The sequence below is a fragment of the Nothobranchius furzeri genome, chromosome 13 (assembly GCF_043380555.1).
Source record: "Nothobranchius furzeri strain GRZ-AD chromosome 13, NfurGRZ-RIMD1, whole genome shotgun sequence".
Taxonomy (NCBI): domain Eukaryota; kingdom Metazoa; phylum Chordata; class Actinopteri; order Cyprinodontiformes; family Nothobranchiidae; genus Nothobranchius; species Nothobranchius furzeri.
The window spans coordinates 27,544,646-27,571,223 of record NC_091753.1 but is presented as its reverse complement, the minus strand read 5'-3'; the positions used below and the strand labels follow the sequence as shown (position 1 = coordinate 27,571,223).

Here is a 26,578-nt window from a genome sequence, read left to right as displayed (position 1 = left end):
TCTCCAGAATAATTTACAGCTTTACTATGTTAAAACATTGTTAAGAGACATGAAAAACTGTTTTAAGCTAATTAGTTTTGCAATTTTGCCATTGCAGCTTTAGATCTACTACTGGAGGAGATGCTAATATCTACTGTCCGGGCTAGCAGTGAATCCTGTTTTACACCCTGAAGCACTGAAGACATTTCTTTCTGAGAGATCGTGTTTGTTTGTTTGTTTGTTGATGATTCAAAACATAATGAATATAAAGTAGCAAGGTTCTCTGACAGTTTGCATTACATACCCATAATTATTTTCCTGTTCAACAACCTCAGTTATTAAATATCTGCTGAGTCGACATGCACAAAAACCTCCCCCAGTCACAGATAATTTAAAATGAATGATGATGAATCACTTTGGGCTGCAAGAAAATTTCAAGTAAAAGTAAAAAGTAAACATCAACATACAAAAGACAGATTTATGCTCAAGAATATATCATAGGAGTTAAAATAAAAAACATTACATTCAAATGATATTAGAGGTTAATATTTAAACAGTAGTAAGTCTCCTGACATTACTGAAGGTTGGTTCCTGTTGAGGCTCGTTGGCTTGGCTCTCGCTGCTGGAGTGCACCACATCAGGAACCTGGAGGACAACGTCACAGTCTTACTGGATTCACAGGACATGAGGAGCGTAACATTTTCACGGAATTAGATGATCATAAATGAGTGCAGGACAATGAAGATCTAAGAAATACAGAAATGCCACAGCAGAGGTTTATATCTTAAAGTCCCTTATGAATATTGCTCCATGTGAAAAGTAAACAAGTAAATGAGCTGTTGTGCATCTCATATCTGTGATTCAAGGATTGATTTGCTGTATATTTCTCAGATCACACAACCAGCTGCCAACCATTTCAACACTTGTCATGTGTCACGAGAAATAAAACAGATAATTGATCATGACAGCTGCGCCAAAGAAACTCCAATTAATATTTAAAAAGAGATTTTTTGATTTAGAATCATTGAGCTGTAAAATGTATTTTCATATAATTAAAATATATAAAGTTTCCCCATTTGTGTTGGTTGGAATTTGAATTATTTTGTGTTGAAATTTCTTTTGAAGATATGTTATTGTTTTGAGATCCTTTAGCCTACTTCATGTTGTCAGACATTTTCTGGTAAAGTAACGTTTTATGGTCTGGAATCAGGCCTGGGTGTGGCTAGTGAGGATGAGCTCAGCTTTTCTAATGAAATGTAATTAATGTATGAAATGACAAGAGATATCTGCTTTCTCGCTTCAGGTCAGGTTGGTTTGGGAAGGTTTTTGTGTCTTACGTTATAACTGAAATCATCATTTGAAAACTGCATGTTGTACTTACTCTGCTTGTCTTTTTTGTGATCAAATCTGACGACAAAAAACAAGAGCTAAATCTTTTTGCAGCACTTTGTATCTAATTAACTCAATCCAACCGCCTCCGTCGCTGGAAATGGGACCTGGCCTGTGTCTGTTTCTGGGTGGAACAGGCTCCTCAACAAATGGCAGCTAGATGTAAACAATTATATAAATCCTAATCTCCATTCATGGTGACTGGATTTGTGGTCACCATGGTAACAGGACACAAAAATTACAGCTTTGTTTACTGAGTGGTGCAAAAAGAAATGAATGGTTCATCAACTATATTTCAGATGAAAGATGGTGCCTCAGATTTTTCCTTTAAACTCTCACGTATCCTGCAGGACCAACACTAAAACAGGACGTTCTTATTAAAAATGGGTTCATAGGAAACGCAAAGCATAAAATCTCCATAGTCTTCTCTGTTTCTATGTTCTTGACTCAACATTTCTTTCTTTCTCTCTCTTTCTTTCTTTCTTTCTTTCTTTCTTTCTTTCTTTATTAATGGGGTTTTATTTTAAGGGCTTACCTTGCGAAATGTGTCAAATCTGACTTGGTCTCTAACTTCGGTGATACCTTCGATGCTATCCACGTCTGCAGAGTGAAGCAAAGTTTTATTCTCCTCATCAGCTCCTTAAACACCAAAGTTTAGATTTAAAGCACGAGTCAAACTGAAGTGTTGTTCGATTAATCTAAAAGGAACCAAACAAGCATCCGGTATTTAAATTAGTGCTTAAATTACTTTCAAACACAATGGAATATTGATATTGTGTTAACTTAAAACATTAGTAATAGTGTAATTAATCCATGTCTCTATACTTTATAAAGACACTTGTTTTTTTCTGTCACACGTCTCCAGAGGGTGAAGAATGAGGCAGAAACTTTTAACTACCAGGCTATCTGTTTTTTTATATGAGTATAATTGTTTAACATTTAACTGAAGTCTTTACCTCTGAGTGTTTACAGCTCAACACACACAGACACGCACGCACGCACACACACACACACACACACACACACACACACATCTGCTATCATAAAAGCACCTAAAACTCAGTCATCTTGTCCCATTAGGCAGTGCTCCTCTCTGTCCTCATCTCGTCTCCCTGGTATTTCATGTGATAGGCTAAAAGACTGTTTGATGCCCAAGCTTAAAGACCGCTTTTATACCCCTCTAAGCAGCTCCAAGGAGAATCCAGTGACTGTTCATTATTTGTTATAAGACTGATTTCATTTGAACTACGGTGTGGTAAGAAATGCTGTTTATGGTACAAAGCTTCACAGTGAATGTAAATTCATAGCAGGTTCATATAGATTAAAAACAGACCAATGTAAATATATTAACAATACTGTTTAAAAGCTAATATCTCATGTTATATTTCATGTTTGATTAATTTTAGTTAAAATGAGTGAATTGTGTATCGGCGATCGACTAACAAGCCTTCTCTGAGTTCGATTGGTAGTGGCTTTGCCTTCCACTGGGGGAAAACATGATTGCATGAGAGAAGCAGCTCATAAATCACTCTCGTGATTATTTCTCCCCTGTTTCAGGTAATGTAATAAAACATGATAACTGTGGGTGTTTGTGACTTGTAGATTATTTTATGTCAGTTTTATGCGTAGTTAGACCGCATTCGTGTGTTTAGCTATTAGCTGACGGCAAGTGCTAGAAATGCTACTGGTACCACTTGTGCTGAATAACTTTATTCAGTAAATTCTGACTATTTTGTTTAATAATTGGCTCCATCCACTGTATGACCTGAGACAATATGGAATGTAAAACATGTATGTTCATTTTTGGTTGCATTAAATGACTGCATGAGAGAAGCAGCTCATAAATCACTCTTGTGATTCTTTCTCCCCTGATTCGGGGTGTAACGTTGGTTACGTATTGTAAACCCAGATTCTATGAGTATAGCTTAGCCCTTTAAGCCATCACCTATTGGATTAATTCTATCCCCTTAACCAAGCATTGAAGAGCTTTTGTGTACGCCTGCCTCCCTAGGCGGGTCCTGGCCCCTAAAAAGGGCACAGTGAGCATAGCTCGTCTCCATAAGTCTGATTGAGCCCAAAGAACCAGTGACGCCAAGATGCTTAAAGGGCTACGCTATACTCATAGAATCTGGGGTTACAAAATGTAACCGACATTCTATTTCGTATAGCTCCGTCCTTTAAGCCATCGCCTATTGGATTAAAGGCGGAGCCAGACATAGTCAACGCCACACTGGTTCAGAACTAAACCTGAGGGGACTCAGAGGCTCCACCTAATAAACTTCTACAGCTGTCGGCGGGCGTAAACATGAGAGAATAGCTGGAGGACATGATGACAGCATATGATCAGCGTATAGCTGATGAGAATAAACCCCAAGGTTGCCTAGCAACCAGTGAGAGAGAAGCTGTCACAAACGAGAGGGCACAATGTGACATATTGTAAGGACATGTCAACGAGGGTGTTTAAGAACACAAGGATGGCAAAAACGAAACTGCAAGGTTTCTGATAAGAGCTTTCAGCGACAGCTGTGATTATGCTGAACTGTGCGTTAGCACCACATTGGTAGCGAGACTGGTGGACACATCTCTGAGGTAAAACAGGTGGTGAAGACCATGAAGCAGCCATGCATATGTCTGCTACAGACATTCCAGCTCGCAATGCAACAGAGGAAGAAACTGCCTGATTAGAATGTACTTTTAATCTGACTGGAGCTTCCAAGCCATATGAAGCATAGGCCACTCAGCCAATGTGAAAGACACTGAGATGACAGAGGTTGTCCTTTGGAACAATCACTGTAGTGAACAAACAGCTGCTGCGGAGTGCGCAGCTGAGCTGTGCGAAAGACTTAAGAATCTGTGCGCACACACTGGGCATAGCAGGTGGGATGCAGCATCTCACTCTGGCACGAGGGGAAGAAAAACCCCACCAGAGAAATGGTTCAGGGCCTGAAAGAGCTTGTGATGCTCTTTGGGGGTAGAACGCTGGGTTTGGGTCAGAGAACGGCTGTACACCCATCATTCCATTTCCTGAGACAAGATGGCAAGACAGAGAGAGAAGTTAGGTCACTAATTCTCTTAAATGACGTCAAATCCAGCAACATTGCGGTTTTGAGGGACAAAACCTTTATTGGAACCTGGTCCAAAGGTTCAAAGGAAGCCTGGGACAGTCCGCGCAGAAGCACAGCCAGATCTCAGTGCAGAGTCACATATTTGTGTCAGCTTCTGCAGGAAAGACAGAATGCTGGCTAATGGGCAGGAGAGGAGCTCAAGTTTCACTCCTCACATAAACGCTGAAACGCAGCCCATTTAGCAGAATATGAGACCACTGTGGATGAAGCGCGAGCGTTCTGAATGGTCTGGATCATGTCGGGCGATAGACCAAGAGACACTGAGTGCAACTGTTTAGCAATCAAATCCACAAATGTAGATTCAGGATTGGTGGGTGTCTGATGGCTCCGCTTGCTTGTAGGAGCGCATCCTCCCTCCAAAACAGGCACCACAGATGCGCTGTCACCAACAGCTGCAGTTCCAAAGACCAAGGAGCTGCGCTGCGTTGAGGGGCTACCAGAACAATTGATAGCTGTTCCTGCCCAATCCATACCAAGAGGCTGGGAATTAGCGGAACCAGGAAAAAATGTAAAGTAGAAGCCTGAGCCATGATTCGTGAGCTAAAGCATCCATACCAGAACCACAGTCTGTAGGGTGTGTTCTCACGATATGCAAGCAGATCCACAGCCACATCCCCGAAACTCTCCCAACATGAGACATGAGATCGGGGTGGTGACTAGGGTTGTCACGGTGTGAAAAATTAACCTCACGGTTATTGTGGCCAAAATTATCACGGTTTTCTGTATTATCATGGTATTGTTTTTTAACGTGTTACATTTTCAAAATAAACCCTGTATGTCTGTCACGAACAGAACTAGGAAGACCCGTGAAGACGCCAAACACAATGAGAGTAAAATAAAAAGTCTTTATTAGGATGCCGAGTTACCAGAGTTGGGCGAGGCTGGAGACAGAGTCGGAGACAGGCGAAGGTCGAACTGGCAGGCAGAATACAAGGCAGGGGTCAGGCGAAGAACGAGGTCCGGAGGCAGAGATCAGGCAGGGTGGATGGCTGGAGAATTTACTGGCAAATGTTTTCAATAGTCTGGCAGAGACTGGGTAGCTGAATTGATCTTTTATAGCAGGGGAAGCAGGTGTGTGAGATGAGCTGAGGAGTCAGGAGCAGGTGAAGTGGATGAAGCTGATTACAGGAACAGGTGAGATGAATGGAGTTGATTGTGGTTGCCAGGGGAAACAGGGCTTGTCAGGAGCTTGGTGAAGGGACCAGGTGAGCTGAATGAAAGTTAAATGAGGAGGCAGAGGAGGGTGAAGGATGGAAGTCATGACAGAACCCCCCCCCCCCCCCCCCCCCCCCCCCCCCCCAAGGGCGGATTCAAGACGCCCACAGGAAACCAGAGCAGGGCGGGAGGAGGGGGACCAGGAGGGAGGGCCAGAGCAGGGCGGAAGGAGGGGGACCAGGAGCCGGGACAGCGGGAGTCTGGGGTGCCGGCAACGGGGAACCAGAAGCCGGGACTGCGGGAGTCTGGGGATACAGGACACTGGAGGACGAGGACTAAGAGGGGACACTGGACTACGAGGGGACTCTGGAGACTGAGGGGACACTGGACTACGACTAAGAGGGGACACTGGACCACGAGGGGACTCTAGGGACAGAGGGGACACTGGACTACGACTAAGAGGGGACACTGGAGACTGAGGGGACAGAGGGGACACTGGACTACGACTAAGGGGGGACACTGGAGGCTGAGGGGACAGAGGGAACTCTGGACTACGACTAAGAGGGGACACTGGACTACGACTAAGAGGGGACACTGGAGACTGAGGGGACGCTGGACTATGACTAAGAGGGGACACTGGACTACGACTAAGAGGGGACACTGGACTACGAGGGGATTCTGGACTAAGACTCTGAGGACGACTAAGAGGGGACACTAAAGGAGGACGAGGACTAAGAGGGGACTCTGGGCTAAGACACTGAGGACGACTAAGAGGGGACACTGGAGGCTGAGGGGACAGAGGGAACTCTGGGACTGGTGGGGACGTAGTCTCTGGGACTGGTGGGGAAGTAGACTCTGGGAACTCTGGAGACAGAAACACTTGAGGCTGGAACACTGGGGACGTAGACACTTTTGGGGACTCTTGAGACTGGAACACTGGGGACGTAGACACTTGTGGGGACTCTTGAGACTGGAACACTTGAGACTGGAACACTGGGGACGTAGACCCTTGAAGGGAATCTTGAGACTGGAACACTGGTGACGTAGACCCTTGACTGGAGGGGGAGACGTCTACTTCAGAGCTGGAGACTGAGGCGTCGACTTCGAGACAGGAGACGTCGATTTCTGTCGACTTCGAGACAGGAGACATCGATTTCTGTCGACTTCGAGACTGGAGGCGTCGACCATTGGACTGGAGGCACCGGACTGGGCTGAGCCTCTTGGACGGGCTGAACTGGAGCCTCTTGGACAGGCTGGACTAGAGCCTCTTGGAAGGGCTGAGCAGGATGCGATGCGTCCTCCTGGACCACTGCCGAAGCAGGATGCGATGCGTCCTCCGGGACCACCGCCGAGGCAGGATGCGATGCGTCCTCCGGGACCACCGCCGAGGCAGGATGCGATGCGTCCTCCGGGACCACCCCCGAGGCCGGATGCGTCCTCCGGGACCACCGCCGAAGCAGGATGCGATGCATCCTCCGGGACCACCGCCGAAGCAGGATGCGATGCGTCCTCCGGGACCACTGCCGAGGCAGGATGCGATGCGTCCTCCGGGACCACCCCCGAAGCCGTATGCGTCCTCCGGGACCACCGCTGAAGCAGGATGCGATGCATCCTCCGGGACCACCGCCAGAGCAGGATGCGATGCGTCCTCCGGGACCACCGCCGAGGCAGGATGCGGTGTGTCCTCCGGGACCACCGCCGAAGGAGGATGCAGTGCTACCTCCGGGACCACCGCCGGGGCAGGATGCGATGCGACCCTTGGGACCACCGCTGGAGCAGGATGCGATGTGTCCTCCGGGACCACCGCCGGAGAAAGATGCAATGCGTCTTCCGTGACTACCGCCGGAGCAGGATGCGATGCGTCTTCCGTGACCACCGCTGAAGCAGGAAGCGGCACGTTGGAGGGTTCTGGGGAAGATGACCACCTCTCACAGCAGGTCAGACCCTCTGTGGTGACATCCTTAAGTGCGGACCCATATACACTCCGGACATAAAGGTAGTAATTACCAAGGGCTGGAACTGCTATCAATTCTGGATGGGTGGAGAAGATGGCATTCAACCTTTCAGCCGCCCGAAGACGTAAGTGGGGGCAGGTTGGCTTGGCAAAGACCTCCCACATAGCTTCCTCGACCATCTGCATCATCTTCTGAACAATCTCCAGGAGGAGCAGGAGGGATGGTTGTGCTTGGTGAGGGAAAACATGTGTGAGAGGACAGCAGAAGGATCGTACGAACCATCTGTAGCTGTGGACCGTAACAGTAATTTGTTCTCAGGGAATGTTCATTTCATAAGCAGTCATAATCACACACATTTCCTGCATCGAGTCGCCAAGCTTGAGCTGGAAGATTGGAGACAGCGGCTGAGTGTTGGTTCTGAACAGAACTCGGGCCAGCTAGACACCTGATTAACCCTGCAGGTTACTGTGGTCTCGATAGCGCTGCAATATTGGGGTTTACACAGCACGTCCAAGCTGAATTGAACCGGTGTCTGCTAGCCGGAGGTCCGAGAAGCATAGACAAAGCAGCAGAGCACAGATTCGAGTCACACGCTTCAGCAGTCCTACTATCAGCGGAGACAGCTGCAGAACACTGGGCACAGTGGAGAGCTGCGTCACAATCCATGTTTGGAGGTGGGAGTAGCACACCAAACAACCAGCTTTAGTAAAAGGCAAAGTTAGGTAAGGTTCCTTCTAACGTTGTTCCAGTCACCCAGAGCCGCTGGGAGCCAAATAATAACTGGATAGGAGCAGCGAAACTAGACAGCGCCGTGCTGGCAAATAAGCCATCCATCTTATGCAGCACGGGTGCGGGAACAGGAAGCCTAAGCAACTAGCTAACGAAGTAGCGCTCTCTTCGCCGGAAACGGCGTAGGAGAAGAGCACGGGAGTCCAGGCCTCGGTCCTGCCAGGGATCGTGGAGGCCTTCCTCCACAATTAAGTAAATAAACAGTACCTGTCCGGTGGAGAAGATGAACGGCTCCGCTGGACATGACACTTTTCAGTAGGTTGTTCTTGTCATGTAAATCCTGGGGAGCACAAACTGACCGGATTGTCAGACATGTGCTTGAAGAATAGGTTAGTTTAAGCTCCTTCAAACGATTAAGTTGTTCGAAGATAAAAAAAAAAAAGGAGACGAGCTATGCTTGCTGTGCCTTTTTAGGGACCAGGACTCGCCTAGGAGGCGGGCGTACACAAATGCTCTTCAATGATTGGTTAAGGGGATGGGATTAATCCAATAGGCAATGTCTTAAAGGGCAGAGCTATACGAAATAGAACATTAACTCCCCGTGACAATTAGATTTTACTTAAATAGAAATTTTCATTTCTTTATTTTGTGTATTTTATTATTGTTAAAACAAAGTTTTCTGCCCATAACCTTTCTCATCTACCTTGTTGAACTAAACAAATTATATTTAAAATACTATGAAGTAAAATTATTTTATATATAATCAAATAATATTTGTTACTACAAGTTTATTGTGTAGTGATAATATAAAAGCTAAGTAATAAAGAAATAAAATCTACCCTTGCAATCTTCAGACCTTCCAGCAGAGGGCAGTAGACATGTATGGGGTTAGATATGGTAGGTTTCTATTGAAGGTACTAATCCTAACATCTGCTTTATGACCAAAAGTGGTTTGATGTGAATTTGCAACAATAATGTTCAAGTGTTGAAATATGCAGTGACTAATTTTAAAAAAGCCCTAAAATGAACTCAAAAGTCTACAAGGGCAAAAGTAAATCTGTTTTAAATTTTTTTTTTGTTTTGAAAATGAGCTAAATTCACCTTGATTTACTTCAGCTGTTTTAAAGATTTAAAACTATAAGTTAACTGAGTTTGATCTAATCAAAACAGTCAATGAATCTCAGGAAATATATCTATACAAAAGAAGCAGGGCTGCAAAAATTGTCAACTAAACCTCAACATAAATAATTTCCACATATTAATTATTAATGACTTGTAAAATTCTGACTCCCCCACCTGTTGGGCCTTCACCGGAGTACCCCATGTTGAGGCTCCCACCTGTTGCCTCAGCAACCGAGCCCCTCCCAAACAGTGACTGATCGAACCTGCAAACACCCAAGAGAGCAGATGACCTTCAGCAGTGAGGTGGCAGAATCCCACCGCCAGAGGCCACGCTGTAGTAGACAGGCCGTTTACTGCAGTGTATATCAGAGGCTCTTTGCATTCTTCTCAACATAAAGTCCTCTGACAGATATAAATGAGCATAATCTTTTTTCACTCTGCTTTAATCAAAGTCCTCGGCTGGAACTTCGTTTTTAAGCTGTGTGAAAAATGCTGGCGAACCTAAGCGCTTTGACTGTTTGAATTCTAATAAAGTTGTCATAAATCATGAAGACGGTCACTTCAAATTCATGACAAAGATCAATAAAGACCTTAATTCATTCCCAGAGATCAGTTTTAACAAAGATTCATGCTGAGTCTCAGAAAGGCGAGCTCATGACAGCTCCATCCCTCTGCAGGAAATCTGTTTCTACCAGAAACTTCACCGTAAATATAAATTTAATTTTGTTTTTATTTTAAAAAGATGCAACGTTTGAATATTTAAAACTCCATGATGCACAAAGCAAAAGCTTTTAAATCTTACCTTATTACCTCCTGTGGGTCTTTCTCTGAAAGAGAAAACAAGATGATCAAGTTTGGTTTTATGAGCTGCTAACGTTATGATTCTCCCTGACCACAGAACAACTGGGCCCGCTCACTGCACACACAGCAATAACAGGGCTGTCCTGCTGTTTATTTGCTGTGAGCTCTGCACTAATATCTTGGCCTCCAGTCAGACTGCAACTCAGCAGCAAAAAGCTGGAGCTGGGCATTAATGAGTTTAGTAACGTGGCCTCATGGTTGCTGCTGCTCCATGTGGCTCCATGTGGCCAAAAAAAAGGGCACGAGCTGCAGACGGAGCGTGCCTCAGGAGGGATGTAAACTGCTCTTTTACAAGGAGAGAAATGGCTCTTGTTATTATATATTAAATTTCATATGGGTCACATTCTTGTATGGTGCCTGTCTTATTGTTGTTTTTTGTAGTCATTAGAAAAAATGCATCACACCCTATTGAAAGAGATTAGAGGTGTTTTGTGACTTGGAAGGTTGCCATGTTCTCTGACATGTGAAGCAATCCAATGAAGTTCATGTGAATCTCTCTTTTGTTTCCTCAGAGCTGTGTGAGTGAGGATGGAGGAGGAGGAGGACATGTCAGATGTTTCAGTTACCAAAAGGTCACACCTGCTTTACGGTAATCCCTCTGCTCCAAACAGGGTGCATGAATAGCAGTGGAGCAGCATCTGTCTAGAGGATTATGGCAACTTAAAAAGTGTGTCTTTCTGTCACAGCTCCTCTGTCTGCTACAGCAGGAATCCCCTCTATCACCATGCTTTCATCCTAGAGGTGATGAGATGAATAAACCTTAAAGATATTTGCCAGAGGCAAATTTCATTTGAACAGCATGAGTAAAGAAGTATTAAAACCTCAGATTAAAAAGGTTTGGGGATTTTCACCGCTGGAATTTCAAGAAAATCTGATGTTTTGGACTGGCGCGGGAAAAACAGAAACTAACTTCGGGTCTATGCCCTGGGCAGCTGGTGACGTTTCACAAGGAGATCTGCTAAAACAGCGATGGTAAACTACGCCTGACTCCGGTGTTTCTGCGTTAGCGTTATAGCAGAGAACAATGTGTCATCAGTCAGGTGTCGCTTCTGAAGCCTCTGCTAGTCGGTCAGATTAGGTTTTTCTCTGGGATACGGCGGCGAGAACGGATATTGGATTACCGTAGAAGTTCAACCGAACTCCGACCCCGCTAGCTGGATATCACTACCGGAGGTGCAGACATGTTTTAGACCGTTTGACTCAGAAGACCTGCGACCCAATTTGGACATAGAGGAGGCTTCTGTTCATCTTCAGTTTGTTTGCTTTTGTTAAATATTTCATTTCTGTGCTCCACCGGGAGCTCTAAACTGACGAGTTCTCAGCTGGTCTTAGCTCCATCATGTGTCCCAATATAGTTCATTAATCTACAGATATGTGCGCTGCCAGCTTTACAGCTCCATGTATATATTGATATAACTCCGGAAAATATTTAACTAATAGCTCACCAGAATAAATCTCCCCGATGCTGGAATCCTTAGTTTGACTCCACTAATCCAGGATGTCATGAAGTTCTACTGGTCCATGGAGGATCTATTGTTGTTATGGGGATCATCTTTTAGATTATATCTGTGTGTGTGTCATAGCTTTCCCAATTGACTTGTTTTATTCCTTATCAGAACTAAAACAGTGTTGCTGCAGTCATGCTAACAGGACTCGGAGTCCAGAAGTACTGGTGCGGTTCTAGATGGATTTATAGACGTAGGTTAATATTTTAGATCAGACCTGTGTTATTTAAAAATGCGTGTAGGACACGGACATATGGCTCAGACCTTTTGTTGCAGCTGTAAACGCAATTTTTCGTAATAATTAAGAGCACAAAAGGAAACAAAATACAGTTATTCACAATACCAGCATCAGCAGCGACCTTGTTTTACTGCTGGAGTGATGTAGGCAGAACACAGTCCATCACTGTCTAGAGGAGAGGATTTGGATTTTCTGTAATGATTTATGACAAAAGTTCTTAACAAAATGAAAAACTGAACCCAGTTCATATTTATGTAGATGGTAAAGTGCAGTTATAATGAATTTCTACAATTTTAATGCCGAGTCTGATGGCCACTACCTTTAATATAAAGGTAATTAATGTAATAAAGGCACCTAAATAAAAAGTGTTTCATCACCAGCAACTGCAGAAAATAGTTATTCTTGATGCCCCGAAGCAATAAAGTGTCATAGCTGAGTACAGACATGCGCGCGCACACACACACACACTTGTATTTATATGCTTGTGTGGACCCTCCATTGACTTCCGTTCATTTTTTATATATTTTCATTTTTGTGACTGTATTATGCCTAACCCATACACCAATCCTAACCATAACCAATGCTGTTCTAATTCTATCCCTAACCTAAACAAAAGTTAATTCACACCATATCTCTAAAACCACATTTTAGGGTATTTCGTCATTGTGGTGACCAGCCAAATGTCCCCACAATGTGAAAATGTCCACACACTACAGGTTAAAAGTTAAAATTTGTCCACATAAACTTATTAATACAAGTGCATACCACACACACACACACACACACACACACACACACACACACCTAATCAAACAGGTAACCTGTTCAAGGTTCCTATCTTCCCACAGGCAGCAGCATTAGGATGGCCTCCACTCACACAGAGAGCTTAACTGACAAATGGTTTATAATGTAAGAAGAAAGGTTTAATTTAAACTCTCTGATTTTTGCTCAAATATACAGATCACTGATCCCCAATATTAAATTTGTTTTCCTCATTAGGAAATTGAATTTTATATAAATTGTTAAATTGTGCATTAAGAAGAACTATTAGAAGTTTAAATGATAAAAAGCTGCACCTGTTACATCCTTTTCTGTATTTTATGCCACTATTGCTGAAATAATTAAAAAAAAACTTTTCAGCTAAAGATAATAGAGTTTATTAGCTGCTGTCCACCTTTTTCCATGGGTCAGACTACCCTTCCTGCAGCCAGACACAAACCTCCCTGGCCCTTCCTTTTCTGCTGCTTCCTCATGAGAACAGTGTTCTGCTGACCACCAATGTTCTGCTTTTGTCAGAAAAGATACGGCGTGATCTTGGTGAAGGCCACCACAGGGCAACGTGCAGCCGCCGATGCTCCTCATTATACTTTAATCACAGCTCCTGCACTGAAAAGAAGAATTGGTGGGGCGAGCTGGCATTTGTTCGCCTGGAGCGATTTAAGACGGAGGAGAGTGCCTACCTGGGTTTCTCCTTCGTCTGTAACAGAGGACAGTGCAGATGGAGAGCAGCATGAGCAGCAGAAGAGCGGAGAGAGCGGCGGTCGCTCCCAACAGCGCCGAGCAACCACTTTCAACCTGTGACACCTCTACAACTGGAAGAGAAAAAGTCACATTTCAGCACAGAATTCAGAGAAACGTCTGATCTAAATCTGCAGACAAAGAAGATATTTACTGGGCTACTGAGATTTAAATCTTCTCACAGAAAAAGGAGAGAAATGTTTCCCATAATATCAGTTTGTTTGCTCTCACCAACGATCAGAGTGACGCGGCTCTTCAGAGGTGTGCTGAGGGCAGACACAGAGGCCAGGCAGTCCACAGGGGACGTCCTCTCAGCCATAACGCTCACGTTGCTGGACACCATGAAGAGGCTCTTGTCCGTCTCCTGTATGCTGCTGTTATAGTCACCAGGACTCACCTGAGCACCATCACCCACACAGAAAATCATTATTTACACCCTATGCTGGCCTTTTCACTGATTTAAAAAAGTGTTTACTACGGAAACCTTAAGTCAACACCTGGAAGTTCAGTTACTCCTAATCAGTGCGCCTATTTAGACAAATTAAATATGGCTGCAGAACCTCAGAATAAAATCAGACATTGCAATATTCAAAGTAGTAGCAAAACAAAAAACCTTTTGCTAATTTTATTGTGTGGTGAAGGCGAAACTCCTAGCAATTACTGGTCATAGCCAGCTGTTAGTAATCAGTTCCCAGCATAATCTGCAACCAAAGGCTTTAAATGGGATCAGTTTAAGGTTGATGGAAAATAATTACTAGAACATAAAAATGGGATAAACAGTCAATCAAATCAGCTTTTCTAATTTGCTCTAAAAGCAGCAGCATCACCATCAACATGGCTCGTGGTTGATGGATCCGGAAGTTTTGGAGTTTGTTTTCTACAAAAGTTAAAAACAAATTTAAATGTGTTTTATTTATATAAACTTTGAAGTCAGAAGAGAAACTGTAGTTTTGATGGGGCCGTCAGAGACCTTCCTCGCCCCCGCCTCCCAATCATCCACTCAAACTGAGTTTATACGATGGACAGTGTAGTCCTCTCTCATCCCTGAACCACAATCCTGCTTGAACAGACAAAACGGTGGCACCCTTCCTTTGGGGAACGTTGCTGTTGTGCCCTTGGGCCGGACACTTAACCCGCCTTGTGGTGGTTGGAGGGACCGGTGGCTTCAGTGTTCGGCTGTCTCGCTTCTGTCAGTGTGCCTCAGGGCAGCTGTGGCTACACTGTAGCTCATCACCACCAGCGTGTGAATGTGTGTGTGAATGGGTGAATGCCTGATTGTGTTGTGAAGCGCCTTGGGGGGTTCCAGAACCCTAGAAAGTGCTATACAAATAAAGGCCATTTGCCGTTTAGCATTGCCGGTCTGGGCTGGACAGCAGAACTCCTGACCTGAATGATAAACCACCACAGCACTGCACTGGAGGGTTTGTGCATGCTGAAACCCGTTTTGCATCGGTTCTCTTTAACAAAAACCCCGCGGCGTACTCAATGTGCACCTACTGATCCTGTGACCCCACTAAGACTCGTGTTCAGGCTGTCTGGTTTAAGTCATAGTGAGGCCTTAACCCAATGTTAAGGAGACCTAAATAAAAGCTAAATGCAAAAAAGCTTTCAGCACTGAACATGATGTATTGATAGAGTAATGAACACTAAAGGCTGTTTTTCCACACAGTTCTTCTTCTGCAGATGCAAATCCAGTCAAATCAGATTTAGCGTTTGGTACGCTCATAAGTAGATGTTGTTTATTTCAAATAGAGAAAAACGATCTATTACTCCTGAAATAATGCGTTACAGCGGAAAAAGGAAAACAGAGAAAAACTGTTGTTACCTTTTTCCCATGCACCTGCCACTGCAGCACAGGCTGAGGGTACCATCCTTCTGCTTGGCACTGAAACAGAACCGACTTCCCTTTAAAAGCCAATCTGTCGTCTCCAACGACTCTCACGCTTCCCTTCTCTGCAAGTGGAAAACAAAATGCACTCACAGAGCTAATCGTCCATATTTATGCGTCACATACAGTTTACCAGCTTCTGCATGGCTGAACTCCAGAGCTGACAAAAATCACTCAATCATCATTAAGACTTTTTAGAAATGTGTCCATTTGCACACTACTCCTCAAACCCCTTCTCACAGAGATGGGTTTCATTCGTCCCACCTGACTGATCAGGCCTCAACTGCCCGATGACTGCACCCCCCCCCCACCCCCCCACCCCCCACCCCACACACACACACCACCACCTTTTCCTCCACCTTCATCTGCTTCTCTGCCTGATAAATCAGCTGTGGAGAGATACAGTACATCTCTCTGACGTCTGTTGTCTGGCTAAATGAAAGGCAGTGGACCCAGTTTACTCCTATAGACAGAGAGATAATGGGAGAATCATTGGTGCTTTATCTAAGAGAATGACTTTTCTGTATTCATTCACTTCAAATGTCCACTCCTCCCCTTTTAATTTTATTTGAGGGGTGATTTTGTGTCAAAAACTCTGTAACAACTAGATGTTATAGCGAGTGGTTCAGATGTTTGCCCAAACTGACCCTCAATGGTACTAAAAAGTGGGACTGTCATGTTTTTCTGGAGCATTTTTTGGCATCAAGCTGTTTGAGTGTAGATGTGCTGTGTTTTATATACATATATATATATATATATATATATATATATATATATATATATATATATATATATATATATATATATATATATATATATATATATATATATATGCATGCATATTGTGCACTAGTGTGAGTTCATTCCAATGAGTATATCAACCATAACTCCACAAGGTAAATGACCTCATGGAGGTCCTAAATTCTCTGATTTACGTCTCCGCCAGCTCTTGCCTGTACCACACATCCTGTTTGTGGTCAACAGTGCATGCAACCATGCTGATTTCCTCAAGAGAAGATTTTGCGTTCATGGGCCGCATTTGTGATTGAGCAATTAAGCAGAGACGGAGCGGCTGGTGCGGTCATATTTACATCATCTTCATGCTGGACGATTAAAGTGAAGCGGTGGACCAGCCTCGCTGTAAATCTGTGGCTCTGCTCCAACCATATATTCAAGGCTGCAGTACACAAATCACATGTAGAGTTGCTGACTGTTAACTTGGCATGCCAGCATGCACGATTAATTAAAGGCTGTGTCAAGCCATAGTGATCTTCTGTATCCAGACTGGAGGGCCAGATCCACCATGCACTGCTGTTAATGGCTGCAAATGTCAGCTGGGATTTGTGGCACTGCCAGCAGCAGGGGCCTCTCCTTGTAATATATTGGAAGCAGTGGGCCATTGGTTTGGTGTCTTGACTGTGCAGGAGCTGATCCCACCCTTATTCTTTTTTCTGAGCACTCAATACAAGTGGAGTTACTGTAAATGCAAATAAACTGGAAGATAAGAAGCGCAGATCTGAACAAATCCTGCAAACACTGCTGAGCTGTCATTTAATTGGATGTGCTCTGCTGCTCTGTCAGCTGCAGCAGCAGCAGCAGTGAAGTAATTAGAGCGTCCTCTTAAAATACTGAATTTTAAAAGATATCACCACTGTTAGTGTGAGAAATCAAATCCTGAAGGACGATAGGCTCAACAGGATCAAATTTGGATGGAAGGATGAATAGATTGACTTTACATTTTTTTACCTGAAATTGTAGCTGAAACTTAACGAACTGCAGTTGCAGCATACTTTGCCCCACCCCTTTGTCTAATCACTAAAACATTTGTTTAGACTGAAAGGAAAAACACACCCAGAGTCGCTGACTTCTGGTGGTTTATTTAAAAAATATTACACGTACTGGGACTTCTGCCTTCACATATACTTGAAGGCAGGGGCACCTCCAGAAAATTTTAATAGGGATGGCCAGACAGGGCCAAAGAAATTTTTGGGGTGACACACTAAATTGGTCCTTAAGGTAACTCTGGGAGAGTTTAGCCTGTGGTGATGTATTCAGGGGTGGACTGACTATCTGGCGCACCGGGAGCCATCCAGTTGGGCCGACGAACCCAATGTGGGGGGGCCGCCGGGCCAGTCTGACATTTATTAATTATTTCATTCATTCATTCATTCATCCACTCGTTTCGTTCGTCTTTCTCTCTCGCCCTCAGATTTCTTACAAATTGGGCCGGCCAATAGGTTACTGAGGCTAGCAGTGTGTTGCCCACATCAAGATGTATTATTGGTCTGTTTCTCATTGTCATGGGCTGACTGGTCCAGGGCCTTGCGACAGGGCTGTCAATCACAGGCAGCACAAACCAGGGTGGGCGGGGCCTCATTGCTGGTCGGCGGGAGTGGTTGAACAGTGCCGTGCCTCGGACTGTTGATGTGAAAATGGAGAAGCCGAAGAAACGTTTGGGTGGCGCAGAAAAGTTTTGGCGAAAAAGATTGAAGTCTCTAAAGGTGGGAGCTGCTAAGTGTTCAAAGTTGACAGCCCTATTTGGTCCTGGGTCTGCCTTAGTCACCACCCCAGCAGGTGCTGCTTGTGCGCCAGGAGAAGGGGCGACACCGTGGGCGACACAGACAGTAGAAGCATTAGCACGGGGCTGGCCAGGTTACATTTTGAAACATGGTGTGTGTGTTCAATAAGAAGTAGAAAACATTTTATATCTATAGGTGTCATCATGTAATATGAGCTAAAAAGGCTGTGAGTGTTGGTATTTGGGTTGATTTATGTTTATGTTTATGTTTATGTATTTAGTAGACGCTTTTGTCCAAAGCGACTTACAAGCAATAGTATAAGCGATAGCGATAGATTTAGTTTAAATATATATGCCAAAGGTTGGTTTCATTACAACATTCTAAAGAGCCCATAGATCAACAGTGAGTGACCCCTTTCCATCAGACAGGTCCCATCAGCAGCGTGTTACTGGGCAGCACATTCTCACGTACTCTGCTGCTTGTCCCTTCCTACCGGCCAATTATGAGAGGCGCATCAGCCACAAATGCAGCGCGACAGCGCCCATGGTAGATCAGAAAATATCCTTTTAATGCTCTGCACAAATTATTATCAAAACTTATTATTTAACTTAACGCATGGCGATCAGACACATTTATTCACTGCTGTATGAAGCAGATTTGTGGTAACAGCCCCCTGCTCTTCTCCGCTCTGCTCCTTTACCTGGTTTTTCACAGCTCCTCCGTGGACGTGGTGGAGCGATTTAATGTTCAAACTCCGTGGATTATCATCAGAACTCATTCTAGGCAATGCAGGACGATCCAACTGATTTATTATTTGTTGCATCATGGAAGAGAAGTGTGTCGAACTGTCCCGCTGCCCGTCACTCTCCCTTCTGTCACAGTTTCTCCTTCTCTCACCACCCGAGGCTGGAGGAGAAACTTGAGGGGGGAAACACGACCGTGATGTTTTTAATGCAGTTGTCCTGTTCCCAACACATCTGATAATCACACGCTAACATGAAGCAGAAAAAGTAAAAAAAAGTTTTTATTTAACTCTCCATCCATTTAGAAAACTGCAGATATTTCCATCCATTTCATCTCCATTCTCATTATTTTCCCTCCGGCTCCGGTGGAAAGCAGGGGTGACTGAGGGCAACTCTAATTAATTTTCCCTTAAAGATGTACAAGTGTATTAAAAACATGTGTGATGTTGACCAGTAGAAAGGACTTTCAGCAACATAGGAATGAATACATAATATGGCAGGTTTGTGAATCCAATCGCTGTAAAGTAATGTTCAGGGAAACATTTGGACAGTTTCTTTTTGGAAATTTCTTCCAAAAACAGTTTTTCTCCCATTGAGTTGTATTGCCTGGACCTACTGTAGCCTCTAACTGCAATCTGTGATGGATAGACTTGCATAGTACAGCTACGCCCTGTCGGGTGTAACTATGGTATGCCTGTTTTTTTCCCTCCACCAACCTATCCTCATGTAATTCCTTTTCATCTATTAAGGTAGCGCGACTCATGTTGCGAATGACCGCAGTCACCAATTCTTGTCATGTCCTTGCCTTGTCTTGTATGTCTGATCTCTGAATTGTGTGTACTGAAACTAAATTTCGTTTCTCTGTATGTCTTGCACATGCGGTAGAAATGACAATAAAATGACTTTGACTAGCAGAGAAGAGTGAGCTGCTTAAAAAGCTGCTCCACTGATAAGGTGGGAAATATTTAATACAGTTATCATCACACATTTTAGATGTTGCAATTCCTTATTTGTTGTTTTAATTATCCTTTACAGATTTATTGAACCGTCACCTTATCGTGGTGGAGGAGTTTGAGTGCCCTAATGATCCTAGGAGCTATGTTGTCTGGGGCACTTAGTGCCCCTGGTAGGGTCTCCCATGACAAATTGGTCTTAGGTGAAGGGTGAGACAAAGAACAGTTCGAAGGATCTTTCATGGCGATTAAAACGAAGAGTCGGAGTACCCGGCCCGGAGGGTTACCGGGGTCCCACCCTGGAGCCAGGCCTGGGGTTGGGGCCCGTGAGCGAGCGCCTGGTGGCCGGGCTTTCGCCCATGGGGCCCGGCCGGGCCCAGCCCGAACCGGATACATGGGCTCGTCCAACTGTGGACCCACCACCCGCAGGAGGAACATGAAGGGTCCGGTGCAATGCGAATCGGGTGGCAGACCAAGGCGGGAGCCTTGGCGGTCCAATCCCCGGACAAGAAAACTAGTTTTTGGGACATGGAACGTCACCTCGCTGGCGGGGAAGGAGCCGGAGCTTGTGGCAGAGGTTGAGCGGTACCGGCTAGATATAATCGGACTCACCTCGACACATTGCATTGGCTCTGGAACCCGAGACCTGGAGAGGGGTTGGACACTCTACTTTGCTGGAGTTGCTCCGGGTGAGAGGCGGAGGGCTGGGGTTGGCTTTTTGTTAGCCCCAAGACTCTCTGCCTGTGTGTTGGGGTTTACCCCGGGGGACAAGAGGGTAGCTTCCTTGCGCCTTCGGGTCGGGGAACGGGTCCTGACTGTTGTTTGTGCTTATGGGCCAAATATCAGTTCAGAGTACCCACCCTTTTTGGAGTCCCTGGGACGAGTGCTAGATAGTGCTCCATCAGGGGACTCCATTGTCCTGCTGGGGGACTTCAATGCTCACGTGGGCAATGACAGCTTGACCTGGAGGGGTGTGATTGGGAGGAACGGCCCACCTAATCTGAACTCGAGCGGTGTTTTGTTATTGGACTTCTGTGCAAGCCGCAGTTTGGCCATAACGAACACCATGTTCGAACATAAGAATGCCCACTGGTACACTTGGTACCAGGGCAGCCTAGGTCACAGGTCGATGATAGATTTTGTAGTCGTATCATCTGACCTGCGGCCGTATGTTTTGGACACCCGAGTGAAGAGAGGGGCGGAGCTGTCAACTGATCACCACCTGGTGGTGAGTTGGATCAGATGGCAAGGGAACATGCCGCGTAGACCTGGCAGACCCAAACGCATAGTGAGGGTCTGCTGGGAACGCCTGGCAGAAGAACCTGTCAAGACGGTCTTCAACTCCCACCTCCGGCAGAGCTTTGACCACGTCCCGAGAGCAGTGGGGGACATTGAGTCCGAGTGGGCCTTGTTCCACTCTGCGATTGTCGAGGCGGCTGTTGCTAGCTGTGGTCGTAAGGTGGCCGGTGCCAGTCGTGGTGGCAACCCCCGTACCCGCTGGTGGACACCAGAGGTTCGGGGAGCCGTCAGGCTGAAGAAGGAGGCCTACAGGGCGTGGCTGGTCTGTGGGTCTCCGGAGGCAGCAGACAGGTACCGGATAGCCAAGCGGGGTGCAGCAGTGGCAGTTGCCGAGGCAAAATCTCGGGCGTGGGAGGAGTTTGGTGAGGCCATGGAGAAAGACTATCGATCGGCTCCAAAGAGGTTCTGGCAAACTGTCCGGCGCCTCAGGAGAGGAAGGCAGCAACTCGCTCACACTGTTTACAGTGGGAATGGGGAGCTGCTGACGTCAACTGAGGCTATAGTCGGACGGTGGAAGGAATACTTTGAGGAGCTCCTCAATCCCACCAATGCGCATTCCGAGGAGGAACCAGAGCTGGGAGGCCTGGGGATGGACTGTCCGATCTCGGGGGCAGAAGTTGCTGAGGTAGTCAAACAACTACACAGCGGTGGAGCCCCGGGGGCGGATGAGGTTCGTCCTGGGTATCTCAAGGCTATGGATGTTGTAGGGCTGTCATGGTTGACACGTCTCTACAACATTGCGTGGTCATCGGGGGCAGTTCCTAGGGAGTGGCAGACCGGGGTGGTGGTCCCCATCTTTAAGAAGGGTGACCTGAGGGTGTGTTCCTACTATAGGGGGATCACACTCCTCAGCCTCCCTGGAAAGGTCTACGCCAAGGTACTGGAGAGGAGGGTCCGATCGATAGTTAAATCTCAGATAGAGGAGGAGCAATGTGGTTTTCGTCCTGGCCGTGGAACTGTGGACCAGCTCTATCCCCTTGCAAGGGTGATGGAGGGGGCATGGGAGTTTGCCCAACCAATCCACATGTGCTTTGTGGATTTGGAGAAGGCTTATGACCGTGTCCCCAGGGGCACCCTGTGGGGGACGCTCCAGGAGTATGGGGTGGGTGGCTTTCTGTTAAGGGCCATTCAGTCCCTTTACCAGAGGAGCGTGAGTTTGGTCCGCATAGCCGGTAGTAAGTCGGACCTGTTCCCAGTGAGGGTTGGACTCCGCCAGGGCTGCCCTTTGTCACCGGTTCTGTTCATCACTTTTATGGACAGAATTTCTAGATGCAGCCATGGTGTGGAGTGTGTCGAGTTTGGTGGCAGGAGAATCTCGTCTCTGCTTTTTGCGGATGATGTGGTCCTCCTAGCTTCATCCAGCTCTGACCTTCAGCTCTTGCTGGGTAGGTTCGCGGCCGAATGTGAAGCGGCTGGGATGAGGATCAGCACCTCCAAATCTGAGACCATGGTTCTCGACCGGAAAAGGGTGGCTTGCCACCTCCGGGTCGGGGGAGAGGTCCTACCTCAAGTGGAGGAGTTTAAGTATCTCGGGGTCTTGTTCACGAGTGAGGGTAGGAGGGATCGGGAGATCGACAGGCGGATTGGTTCGGCATCTGCAGTGATGCGGACGCTGAGCCGATCTGTCGTGGGGAAGAGGGAGCTGAGCCAGAAAGCCAGGCTCTCGATTTACCGGTCGATCTACGTCCCAATCCTCACCTATGGTCATGAGCTTTGGGTAATGACCGAAAGAACGAGATCGCGGATACAAGCGGCCGAAATGAGTTTCCTCCGTAGGGTGGCCGGGCTCAGCCTTAGAGATAGGGTGAGGAGCTCGGACATTCGGGAGGGACTCGGAGTAGAACCGCTGCTCCTCCGGATCGAAAGGAGCCAGTTGAGGTGGTTTGGGCATCTGGTCAGGATGCCTCCTGGACGCCTCCCCGGGGAGGTGTTTCGGGCATGTCCTGCCGGCAGAAGGCCCCCGGGTCGACCCAGGACATGTTGGAGAGGTTACATCTCCAATCTGGTCCGGGAACGCCTTGGGGTCCTGCCGGAGGAGCTGGTGGACAAGGCCGGGGAGAGGACGGCCTGGAGCTCCCTAATTGGGATGCTGCCCCCGCGACCCGGACCCGGATAAGCGGAGGAAGACGTAGACGAAGACGAAGATTTATTGTGCATGGGTATTAATCCTTAATTTTGTGTGATCATGTACACTAAAGCATCACTTATTCTCTATTACAGGCTGTTCTGACATATTTGAGGAGTCGTTCTCTCTGTTCATTGTGGACTTGTTCGAAGACCTGTTTTCTATCTGCCTCCACTGTACCAAAGTTTGGCTGTTGAGTTTCATTTCAAATGGTAAGTTTATAATGTTTTATGAAATCATACCTAATTGTGGATTATTAGAGACTAATTTGGCCTCTTGACATGTGAAATCCTGAGGAGTTGTTCCTCCCCATCCATGTTTGAGGACCTACTTTCTCTCTGCTTCTTCTGGACCAGAGGTTGGCTGTTGAACAGTAAGTTTATAATGTTCTATAAAATCCTACTTAATTTGGGAAGATTAGAGACTTAATGATGCATCCCATTTTCCTTTCAGTTCTCTATTGATGGTTCCTTTATGACTGAGTCACCGCTAAATCAAAGAAGTTTCAGGTCTAATGCTGCTATTTATTCAGATCATTTATCAGGAAATTTAGTTTTTATTGTCCGGGTCTGTTTTAACAAACACTGGGTGTACACTACAAGATTTTTACAGTCACAAACTAAAAACATAAAAGGTAGCACCAGGGCTCTTCCCATTAGTCTTGCTGCCCCACCCTTAGTCATGACACAACCTCTGTTGTTATTTGACAGTATAATGAATACTAACTGATTGATTGATTTATTGATTGATTGATTGATTGATATAGCTGACAATTTTAGTCCTTGAGTTAATTTACATTCTGTATTTGTTAACTATCACAAAATATGACTATCCTTTGTAGTATACAGAGAGGAGACGCAGGAAAATTTACTGACTTATATGTAGTGTCCACGGCTAAAGTAGTGGGCCGGTCTGAAGAGAAAATTCCGGGGCCGAATTTTGATCCCAGTCCACCCCTGGATGAATTGCATTACTCTTTTATTCGATTTTAATTAAAATATATATATATATATATATATATATATATATATATATATATATATATATATATATATATAAAGTATGTATCCAAAACAATTAACTTACATTTTACAAACACAAACATTTCAGAAAAAGACATTTCAGTTGTTTAAAATGTTATTTCAATTTTTTATTTTTTTCAAAATGTTTTTATTTTTTTTATTTTTTAGTTTTAGTTTCATTCACCTTTTGCTGGCCAGTAATTTTCTAGGGGTGGCCATATCCGGTATTTCGGGAAAGACAGAATCAATAGAAACAGCAGCATGAAGTGAAGGTAATCAGAAAAAATCTACAGAAGGTCTCGACTAATGTGGGCTTCGGCGATGTGTGGATTGTGTGCAAAAGGGGCGGGGCCACACATGAGAATCGGGACACCCTAGCACTCACAACCCTGGACAGGAACAACTGAGGGGCGCAAGGGTGACAGTATTGGAACTAGACCTTTGTGTCAGAGGAACTGGTGGCGCCAGTGTTGGGCAGACGCCTCGTGATTTTTATCTTGAGAGGCGCTATATAAAAGATAGTCTTCTTCTTCTTCTTCCTCCTCTTGTCAAGTGATGGTGGGATGGACCAGTGGATCAGGGCTTCATCTTTATGTAATCAGTTCTGTTGATCGGCTGATGTATAGGGCAGACATTTACTATTTTTGTTCTAAATCAGCATTGGCCGATATAACTCTGTAGCAGAGCAGATTTAAAGTCAGGCAGATCCACGGATATCTATAGGACATCTCAGAAATGAGGGGTTTGTTGCTGCTAAGTCCAGTGAGGTTTCATGTGACGATGAAGATGTGTTTTAGAATTACCAGTAAAATGAAAAAAGATTCAATCCATTTTAGATGTAACTGCTGAGTTTTAGTGGGTTGCTTTAGTGTTTCAGCACTATTTTAATTTAGTGGCACTTGGTCAGGTTATTCATTTGTTTAGTGAGCCCTGGTTGAAAGTTTGGTTTTACTTCTGTGCGAAAGGAAACAAAATTAAGATTGGAGAGTTGATTAAATGTTCAAAACAGATTCCGGTTCAAAAATGTTGTGCATCAGTTGTTATTAGTGAGATTTTAGCATGCAGATAAGGTAGAAAACATCTAGGTGTTAGCCACGAAAATAGGCCCAAAAACTGAGCCGCGTATATCATGACCTCTACCTGCAGCGGTGAAATCAGAAAACTGTTGCTTATTCCTTTGATTAAAAATCTCAGGGCCTATTAAAGTAAGCTTGCTTCTAACAAGTCCAGGATGTTAAATGATCTCCCAGCCTGTGGTCAAACATTTCTATAAGATCCATTAAATTAAAGAAGAGGGTTGAGTGGAGATCAGCCACAGCTGCAGACTGTAAATCCTCCTGTGCTGCTTCCTGACTGGCGTCGAGTTCAACTGTTTCCAACTTGTATTTATAACTGGAGCCCGATCAATTTCCCCTACCATCACCACCACCACCACTCCGCCATTAACCATTGTCACAGGAACCATCAAATATACAAGGCCAACTTCACTCCACCACACAGTGCCTAATAATTTCCCCGCCCTTGATGTGGGCTGGTATTGATCACTCGTGTGCTAGTTCAGCTGCTTTCACACAAAACTGAAGGCCTCCATTCTTCTGTCCCTCATTTCAAAGTGAATTTTAAACAAAAGGACCTCAGAAGTGTATGTTGTCTGCTTGGGTGATATACCACTCCTTTTGTCTTCTAGTGAAGCAGGCAGAGCGTGGGCGGGCAGAATCAAAGCAGCTACACACTTTCTCTCCCTTCATTTTATCTCCGTTTTTCTGTTTTGCTGCTTTCTGTTCCATCAAGGTTAAATCCAGGGTGTTTCTGCACCCTCTCCCATGGCCGTGGCTTTTCAGAGACTTGCCATCTGCTTGTTTCCTTTGGCTGCTTAGTGTGTGTGGATGTGTGTGTTTGCACACAGACTTTTGTTTGCCGGCGCATCCTTGGGAGGAGAGAAATGACGAAAAAGGAAGACATTGGAAATTCTCTACAGTAAAAGTAAACTGGAACGCTGAACCAGGAAAACCCATTTTGTCACCTGTGGTCTCTGATTTTCTCTGTAGGACTGCAGGTGTCCAGGGTCAGGAGAGTCTTTACCTGTTGGGTCATCCTGGGAGAGAGGCCTTCTACTGTCATCATGTTAATGTTATTTAGCTGTTTGATATTTGAACACATTTATTAAAACAAATACTAACTGATAACTCTTTCTGGTCATTGGTTTTGTCACCAGTTTTATTATTACAGATGGTTTTGAACATGTTACATGAACAGAAAATGAAAAGATGGTAAGGAGACAAGATCATTTAAAATATGTTACACTTATTTACAGATCAAAACCAGTATGGACCAGTTTTGTACGGTTAAAGCAGGATTAACCTGAGTGACTCTTCCTGGATCATTTATTTAAACTGAGTGAGCAGGAAGTCTTGAACAGTGCAGCTGGATCTGCTGCAGGAGGATCCAGATGT

At 45.2% G+C, this 26,578-nt stretch overlaps 1 protein-coding gene and 1 long non-coding RNA gene across 2 annotated transcripts in view; one reads left to right on the top strand and one right to left on the bottom strand.

Annotated features, from left to right (window-relative positions):
- Positions 1-344: 344 nt before the first annotated feature.
- Positions 345-26,578, bottom strand: part of igsf5b (immunoglobulin superfamily, member 5b) — a 30,828-nt gene continuing 4,594 nt past the window's right edge. The window contains exons 4-10 of the mRNA XM_015951956.3: positions 15,402-15,529; positions 13,808-13,973; positions 13,519-13,650; positions 10,257-10,281; positions 9,629-9,717; positions 1,904-1,968; positions 345-624 (exon numbers count right to left, since the gene is read on the bottom strand). Coding sequence (XP_015807442.3) covers positions 529-624; positions 1,904-1,968; positions 9,629-9,717; positions 10,257-10,281; positions 13,519-13,650; positions 13,808-13,973; positions 15,402-15,529 — 701 coding nt within the window. The 3' untranslated portion in view covers positions 345-528. The remainder of the gene's footprint in view (positions 625-1,903; positions 1,969-9,628; positions 9,718-10,256; positions 10,282-13,518; positions 13,651-13,807; positions 13,974-15,401; positions 15,530-26,578) is intronic.
- Positions 2,820-26,313, top strand: LOC139062491 (uncharacterized). The gene is made up of 5 exons (XR_011516023.1): positions 2,820-2,925; positions 10,828-10,904; positions 23,199-23,315; positions 23,400-23,476; positions 26,174-26,313. It is a non-coding gene; the product is annotated as an uncharacterized lncRNA (long non-coding RNA).